Source organism: Barbus barbus (genome assembly GCF_936440315.1).
Source record: "Barbus barbus genome assembly, chromosome: 14".
In the NCBI taxonomy this organism is placed as follows: domain Eukaryota; kingdom Metazoa; phylum Chordata; class Actinopteri; order Cypriniformes; family Cyprinidae; genus Barbus; species Barbus barbus.
In genome coordinates, this window is record NC_136742.1 from 2,780,458 (window position 1) to 2,789,469 (window position 9,012).

A 9,012-nucleotide genomic window follows, 5' to 3' on the forward strand; every position below is an offset into this window, starting at 1 on the left:
CTCACTAACACGCTTTGCTGAAGCGAGGGCCAACAAAAACACAGCCTCCAAAGACATCCATCTAAGGTCAGCTGCCTGTAAAGGCTCAAAAGGTGGCAAACAAAGAAAATCAAGCACAAGTGGTAAATCCCACCCCGGAAAATGAGGTTTGCGAGTTGGTCTCAATCATCTCGCACCCTTTAGAAAACTACAAATAAGAGCATGGGAACCAAGAGATGACCCATTAACCGGTACATAATACGCAGAAATTGCTGCAACATATATCTTCAATGTGGAGGCTGCTTTACCAGACTACAAAAGGTGTTGTAAAAAGCTTAAGACTTTCGGTATGTCACAGCACACAGGGTCCAATCCCGACTCTTACACGACGAAGAGAAAAAAACTCCAACATGCTGCATAGAGCTGACGTGTGGACACTGCTCTAGCACTAGCTATGGTATTAACTACTGCAGGCTCACAATCAATCAAAAGAGGGTTGGACCCAGCAGCCAAACCTAAAGTTGCAGACGAGCTGGGTCCGAGTGCCAGACAGTTGTCTGTGACAACAGATCCTTCCGAGGCGACTCAAAAGACTCAAAAGCATGGGAAACCAAGGCCTGGCTGGCCACCATAGGTGCGACAAGTAATGCTCTGTGATTGCACTGTGCTATCCTGTGCAAAGTTTCCCACAACAGCAGAAGAGGAGGGAACGCATAAAGAAGGCAGTCTGGCCATTCGTGCGACAGAGTGTCCTGCCCCAACGGACTGGATGTCTCCGTTCTTGCAAACCACAAGCGACAGTGAGTGGTTGCCTCTGTCGCAAAGAGGTCTATTTCTGCTCTCCCGAATTGTTGCCATATCCTCTGCACCTCATCCGGGTGAAGCCTCCATTCCCCCGGATGCAGTAGATTCCTGGACAGAGCGTCCTCTACTTGGTTGCTTGCCCCCGAGAGGTGAACTGCCTCTCTTTGCCGTGTTTACAGAAAGACCCACACAGACCCAGTCGTGGACAGCTTGCGGTCTTGAGGGGGCACACAGCATCCAGTCGTCCAAGTAGGGCAGGATTCGTATCCCTCTGGACCATAGAGGATATAAAGCTGCCGTCATGCACCTTGTGAACACACGAGGGGCCAGAGACAAGCCGAAAGGGAGGACTTTGAACTGGTAAGCTTGGTTCTTCAAACTGAAACGAAGAAACTTTTGATGGGGAACAATCGTAATGTGAAAATAAGCATCTTTCAAATCGATGCTCGTAAACCAGTCTCCCTTCATGACAGCATGAAGAATGTCAGCTGCACTTAACATCCAAAAAGGGAGAGTTTTCAGAAAAATGTTCAAGTGCATCAAGTCTAGAATTGGACTAAAACTGACGTCCTTTTTGGGAACCAGGAAGTAAACTGAATAAAACCCATCCCTTTGAACAAGGGGGTGAACTCTTTCTATTGCCCCCTTCTCCAACAGAGAACAAATTTCCTGAGAGAGTGCCACTGAACGAACTGCATCCCCTATTACTGTGGGAATAATCCTTGAGAACTTGGTGGCCAGCGTCGAAACTGCAGGGTATAACCCTTGTTCAAAGTAGTCCAAACCCAAGGATCTACTGTCGTGAAGTCTGGCCATAAGGGTACCGAGTTCACATGTAACATGGCCCATGGTCAAAAGAGCAGTTTGAAGGAATTGAAAAACTGAGGGGTCAACATTCGCTGATTCAAGTGTACTGTAGTGGCGAGAAGCAATTGACACAATGTGTTCTCAGGGCGGGTTATATATGCAGTAAACTCATATGCCTTTTTCAACAATGAGTCTGTGCGACTGCATTGAACGCTGGGACAACGGACATTGCCTCATCGCATTCGGCGTGAAAAGGGAACGATAGCAACCGGATAGCACCGAGAAGCAGAGTGTTCCACAAAATCATATACACGTGATACCATAAACGGAGGACCGTAAACGTATCGGCGCAAAAAAAAAAAAAAAAAAGCTCCGAGTGTTCAGTTGCAGAGGAGAACCGTCAGTGCATTAATATAGCAGCACTAGTATTCGAATCAGCGGGAATCGCTGATATATTGTTAGCTCAGTAAAAAACACTAGCCACCGGATAGAACCGAGAAGCAGAAGCGTTGTCGAATATAACAGGCCAAAAAAACAGCTCACCAATGTTGAAGAAATCCAATCCAAGATCCTTAGAAGCGAGCGGTCACAGCTTGAGAGGACGATAATTCGCTGCTCCGGTAAGCTGCACATGACAGCACGAGATCACTGAAGAACGACCTAAGTCATGAGAGAAAGCGAAAGAGGCCGAATACTGAGCGGCAACGGCTCATGTCTTCGAGGCTCCGCCTATGTCACCATGTGACCATTTTGGTATATTATCTCGACCTGTCTAGCTGCCACAGCGATAATCCACTAGTGCTTAAGCACCGCCTCTGGCGGTCAGGAGGAATGAAACAGAACTGGCTTTTTTGACATTATTTGTATGTTTATGTAAGTGGGCTTGTCTGTGTTTTGTTTTTGTTGTGTTTGTCATTAAAAATAATGACAACAGACTAACTATTCATAGTAAAGTAAGGGGGAAATCCACAGATCTTTCATTTTATTCATTCATAAGCCGCGCACATGGCATGCAGAAAAATGACATTTAATGTAATTGGTATCACCGTGTTATTAATCCAGGGCTCTAGACTCATTCTTCCTGCTGGTCGCACTTGTGTGACTAACTTTCTCAGTTGGTTGCAGGAGCACGTCATTTGGTCGCAATTTTTTATTTATTTATTTGATACAACATTTGATTAATCAATGCATGCTGATGATCTTTTATAGTTATATGGTAACGAAAGTGTTCAACATTCAACCCGTTCTTTTTCATGATTTAAATTTTGTGAACAGGAATTCCTTTTTTTGCTTTCACTTTCAAATTCGCAATCTTGGTGTCACGCTTTACAAGAAAAGATAATTGTCTGTTTTGCTTATATCTATACACCGTTCACTTTTTAAGACTAAAATAAAAGATGGATTCATTGTTATTCTTAATTAAAAAGCACAACAACAATAAAACAGTATGTTACAATGACAAACTAGCTTACATAACCTTTATTAACAAAAACAAATAAGGAGGCGGCATGGCATAGGACACATCACATGCTGTATTATATACCGACTAATAAATTACAGAATGTTTAGCAAACACTGAGGAATCAAATAAATAATTATATTAAAAAATAAGGAAAGTATCCACAGCGTAACGTGAGGTAAACAGCAAAGATAAGCTTTTCAAAACGAAAAGAAAAGTAAAACTAAACTGGCTGTCGCTGACAGGACTTGCATGTTTTTCTACAAGAATACCAACATGTTCACCAACTCTGGTTTAAGAAGCGATCTTTTACTTTAGTTTGAAAACCAAATCCTCCGTTGCGCTCAGTCCACTGTGCGCACCTTCACAGCGACTGTAAACCAGGCTCTACCCACAAAGCGCTCGCGCTGAAAGCGCCTCTCTTCACATGATCAGTGAAATCTGACTACAATGTGCTGCGGCTCTGCAGCTCGCGCTGTTTGAAGCAGATGCTTTAGAGCAGCGCAGACCTTGCACTCGCACAAGTGCAACCATGTCAAATTTTTACTCGCACTCTCAAAAAATGGTCTCAGTCTAGAGCCCTGTAATCGGTGGGAAACTCTCCTCACTGTGGCATCCCTACAGCAGGGTGTGTAATTCAGAACGAGATATTTACCGTAAGAGAAGCCACCGCTGAATTTCTCTGCTCTGCTGGCTGTAGAGTCACGTTCTTCTCCAGATCATCCAAGAGCTGCTTCATCTTCCTCACCTCCTCTTCCTCTTCCCAAAGCCTGTGCTGCTTCTCAGCTGATCAAACAACAGTTATTACAGCAACCAAATACGAGATGGAAGAAAAGATCTTGACAGATACAGGTTCTAGTCGGTCCATGTGAGGGTCAGTGTCTACTGTGGCATTCAGTGCGTTTCCATTAGCTAACTACAGGCGTAAGTTCCATTGAGCTCCATTTGTAATGACAGAACTTGCGACCATAGCTGCTTTCAGGAAACGCACCCCAGAGTAGGAGACTAAACACCATTTAGATTTGACCCATCGGTAGTGTATACAGTGCAATTTCACAACCTGTCAATAAAGTGCCCATCAACATAACAATAATCCACTCAATTAACGTCTTGTGAAGACAAAAGCTGCATGTTTATAAGAAACAAAACCATCATTAAAGTCCCCCTGTAGTAAAAAATTGTACCCTTAAAATCATTGTTTTTTCTTGTGAAAATAATTTTCTCATGCCTTAAAATAGCTTGAATGTAACTCTACATCCTGCTCCATTTTATTTTTGGTTTTGTGCTGGTAATCATATTGGTATATTTTGCACGCGATCTACATGCAAATTTTTACCTTGAGAAAGCAGGGGGGTAAAAAAAACGCATGTCGCATTTTTTACAAATGAAGAGAGGGAGGCCTAATACATCACTGCTACATTACCACGATAACACTGATATTTGCACAATTATTGTCATTAGTCAAATTACACACACTGGTTGATCTGCATGTTGTATGATATGCTAATGATAGGAATCTATCCCTTGATGTGATTGGTTATAGAACAGCCTTGGGGAAACTACAGTTAAGGAGAAAATACTCAGCAATTCTGTTGATTAAAGGATTGGCACATGGTTTGTCTAAAAGCATATTAGAAATACCACATAGAAAAATAAACAAATTTGATTTTCACTACAGGGGGACTTTAAGACATTTTTAACTAAAATGCGAGTCCATAATCCATAATAAATTTTCCTCCTGATCTCACATCAAAATCCAGCCACAAGCTTGTTTGGAGCCGTTTTGGCTTGTGAATGCTGCTGGATCTGTGCAGATTTCTCTCCTGATTCAGACCAGAACACTTTTTCACTGGAGGAAGTATTATTATGGATTATGGACTCGATTTGTTTCAGCTTTTGTCTTCTCCAGGACTTCATGGACTGGAGTGGTGTGGATTATTGTGATGTTTTTATCAGCTGTTTGGACTCTCATTCTGACGGCACCCATTCACTGCAGAGCATCCATTGCTGAGACACTGATGCAATGCTACATTTCTTCAAGCCGTTTGATCGATGCATGTGTAGTGTGGGAAGGTCTTCTCACCCAGTTGGCGCTGTTCCTCCTGTTGGCTACGTTTAGCAAAGTAGCGCCTGGCTCTGAGCTCCTCAAAAGACAGCTCCGATCCCTCACACTGCAGCTCATTCACACAGTACATGGACACACACTCCATGCTGTTACCACCACCTGTCCGGACCGGGTTATTCTCGGAGCGAGAGATTCTGATAATGGGGATCATTTGCAACACTATCATCATCATCACCACCATCACTGCACAAACCTCTACTGAACCTCAGAAGTGACAGTGCAGGGGTTTGATATGAATTACTGAACATGAATCCAACGTCAAACACTTACATGCGCACCATTTTTGGAGCAGGAGAGGGCACTTCTGGATCCTGCAACAAAAAAAACCTCACGCTTAAAAGGATGGAAAACAAAAAAATATGAAATACACATTTTCTAGTGCAAATGTCTAAAGCCTGTCAAATCAAGATAAATTTAGTTTAAGCAAAATTATTAAATAAGATGTCTGTTTGATGAGAAATTGACAAAAAAAAGTGTTAATAATAAAGCAAATCAAATTTTAAAAACTCTCATGCGTCACTGGCAGATATTAGTTCTTGTTTTACAGTTTTTCTCGATTGCTAAAACACTATAACCAGGCTTTTGAACTAAAATTTCAAAACCATAACGCCATTTTCCTAAAAGCACACCCATTTTGCTGAACTATAAACACTATTCCCTGCTTTAACACATGAGTCAGATTTGGTGAAGTGTTCCTGCAAAACTCTATGTAGAGTTATATAGTATAAACTTTATATTTAAAACGTGACGGACATGAGACAGCACTGAAGCATCATGACTTCCTAAATATATCGCTTATAAATATACAAGGCAGTGCTGTCATAAACAGAGTATTTATTTGTCATGCATCCCCCCATCTTTCTGCAAAATGCTTACTGTTAACAAAGTATAAAAAAGGGAGTATTTGATCCCTCTTTTGAAAGCATGAAATATGGTTGACTGAAAATTTAACTTTTCTATTTGTGCAAACCTCATATGTGGTGAATAAACAAAGCAATTTTCTTAAAATTTCTATGACAGCACATCAATACTATAAAATACAGACCTTAAAGGACAACTTTGAAAGGGTTTTGTTATTTTGGTAAAAAAAAAAAAAGTTTCATGGCAAGGTTGACATTTCCATGGAATTGCTGTACACACAAATCCTTCATTTCTCAGTGCTTACACCATGTGATCATTTAGAAAGCACTAGCATTCAATAGTTCACTCAAGTCTGCACAGTTTGAGCTCAATTACCACACAATTACCCAAGTGGAAACACTAGGAGTCAAAATGTATCACACACCAATCAGAACCTGCGATGGATAGATAAAAGGGCCAAAGTCAGCTGACAGTGTTTCTCAGTGGCTTTGGTGCATTTCTCAGATCAGAAATTAAATTCTCAAAACTACTTGTTCAACCTCCACATCATCTAGTCACTTGTGCACATCATAAAAAGTTTCTCATTCTTTTGAACAAGTTGGGATTGCTTTGGTACATTCATGCAACTGATTATGTACATTTATCTGTGGTTTCCTACATTCAGTTGCTATTGTCATGTTGTTCAAGATGTATTATATATTTCTCTGTGCTATAGTCTTACTCCTCAAAACATCTAGTCATTAGTTCATAGTATAAGTCATTAAATGCAAAATGGTTGATCTAGTTGTCATAAACTGTCAAGCATATTTTCTACACATTTCTATTAGACTTTTAATACATTTGGCATGAATTCTTCAAATGAATCTTGACTTTCACTAATGAAGAGAATATAAATCAACCAATGAAGAACCAGTTCTCTGAAATATCTCATGAACCTTCGTATACGTTTTTATTGACCTGGAGATCTGCAGTAGTAGACGGGAGCTGTACCTTGCACTGGTCTTGAGCAGCGTCTCTCTGCCTGGGGTTCTGATTCACCAGCTGTGAGTTCTGCAGAGGCTGCCGCACATGATCTGAGTCAGTCAAGAGACAGCAGTGTACAGGTTACTCTCCTCGCTTGCAGCATAACCAGTGAAGGACCACAAGTTACTCTACCTGATGCTGCTATCGGAGCACTCACAGGCATCCGGGCCAGCAAAACCCTGCAAATACAGCACAGCTCAATAAGACATTTGGAGGGGCTCAGTATTTTTATTGAAAGATTCATGCACTTTAAAGGGATAGTTCAGCCTCATGTTGTTCCAAACCTGTACTGAGTTTCTTTCTTCTGTGGAGCACAAAAGATAATATTTTGAAGAATAGGAGTGACCAAACAGTGGATGGTAGCCACTGACTTCCAAAATATATTTTGTGTTCAGCAGTAGAAAAACACTCACACTGCTTCAAACTGAACTGAACTGTTCCTTTAATAAACTCTTCAGAAGAGGCTGATGTTCCCGGGCCGTTCTGGCTCACTCACATGTACTGCTGCAGCACACTGTCCTGTGGCTGAGCCTTGTTCTCCTGAGCTCTCTGGTACACCATCTCAGCCTGGGACAGCTGGCCTTTCTTCTCAAACTGTAGGGCCCAGTCTACATAGAGAGCTGCTGTCTGCGTCCCCACGCCCCGGCCGTGCAGATAGCTGTACACCTCGATGGGATCGCTGCAGAAATTGGCCTGCAGAGAGAGACAGCACTGCGTTCATCTCCAAGAGCAAGTCACAATCTTCAAAGCAGTGACTGTGAACGAATGCGAGTGAACCTACACATCTGATGCAGTGAGTGACGTATCGCGGGTCGTTGTGGTATCGCTCATCTTGAAGGAAGGTCTGCACCAGGCGCTCCAGCACCACAGACATTCCCTTCCCCTCTTCCAGCGACAGCTTGCCATCCAGAAACTGCACAAACCTGCCACAGCACAAACCAAGCATCTGTAACAGGCAGAAACTGGGCTCATTTAATAACCATAATAAAGACATTAAAGATGTTCTTACTTATCCCAAGGATCTAGCGGGTCATCTCCAGCATAGTTTCGCATGCTCACCTCAAAGGCCCTGGAAGTTAAACATTACATTTAGATGCTTTTATCCAAAGCGACTTACAAATGAGGACAATGGAAACAATCAAAATCAACAAAAGAGCAAAAGAGCAGTTAGCTAAACACAGCACACGTAGCAGGGGTTTTTAATTATATATATATATATATATATATAAACGAATAGAGAGCAAGTTTTAGAGGGTCAAGTCAACAAATAGATAAAATAGAATTAGAATAGAGAGTGCTAGACTTAGATGGTCAAATAAAGATGGAAGAGATGTGTTTTTAGCCGATTCTTTAAAGATGGTTAAGGACTAAGCTGCTGGGATTGAGTCAGTCGAGACATTAGGACCAATGCCACAGGTTTACATATATTTCATCTGGCCAGAGCCGGTTTACTGTAATGTGTGGAGCACTCTTGATGTAATATCGCTTTACACCGCATACTGTGAACACTGTGTGAAGCAGCAACAGCCAGCGAGATATTAATGATCTCATACTGTACTAGCGCTTTAGGAAAACACCAGCATAGAGAAGGAAATTACCGTACACAACCCTGTTAGAGAGATGGCATTATAAACAATCATGTGAGAAAACAATAAACGAAGTGAAGGGGACCTATGAATCATAACCAATATCTTGGCTAATACACTGTCTGACATGCTAACATGCTAACTTACTGAAAATAAGAGTTGATGTCCATCGCTTCTTCCTGTTCAACACAAAAAGTATAAGGGTAAACGTTTACGGTTAAACTAGACTCATTTAAAACCCTTTAATAAAACTATTAACCCCTTATAACTGAAGATACTGTCTTTTTTTAAACGCTAACTAACCCCGCTTCTGATAACTGCATATTTGCTATGACGGGTTGTTTTCAAATTTACCGCTTAGCCAATAA

The 9,012-nt window shown here is 41.6% G+C and overlaps 1 protein-coding gene across 2 annotated transcripts in view; it reads right to left on the bottom strand.

Annotated features, from left to right (window-relative positions):
* Positions 1 to 8,984, bottom strand: part of bub1 (BUB1 mitotic checkpoint serine/threonine kinase) — a 29,523-nt gene extending 20,539 nt beyond the window's left edge. Inside the window, exons 1-10 of one of the 2 annotated variants that reach the window (XM_079433594.1) lie at positions 8,948 to 8,984; positions 8,792 to 8,823; positions 8,068 to 8,127; positions 7,840 to 7,981; positions 7,555 to 7,751; positions 7,191 to 7,237; positions 6,993 to 7,108; positions 5,445 to 5,485; positions 5,133 to 5,308; positions 3,705 to 3,835 (exon numbers count right to left, since the gene is read on the bottom strand). In XM_079433594.1, coding sequence (XP_079289720.1) covers positions 3,705 to 3,835; positions 5,133 to 5,308; positions 5,445 to 5,485; positions 6,993 to 7,108; positions 7,191 to 7,237; positions 7,555 to 7,751; positions 7,840 to 7,981; positions 8,068 to 8,127; positions 8,792 to 8,814 — 933 coding nt within the window. In that variant the 5' untranslated portion in view covers positions 8,815 to 8,823; positions 8,948 to 8,984. The remainder of the gene's footprint in view (positions 1 to 3,704; positions 3,836 to 5,132; positions 5,309 to 5,444; positions 5,486 to 6,992; positions 7,109 to 7,190; positions 7,238 to 7,554; positions 7,752 to 7,839; positions 7,982 to 8,067; positions 8,128 to 8,791; positions 8,824 to 8,947) is intronic. The other variant, XM_079433595.1, reaches the window with a different exon arrangement.
* Between the last annotated feature and the right edge of the window lie 28 nt (positions 8,985 to 9,012).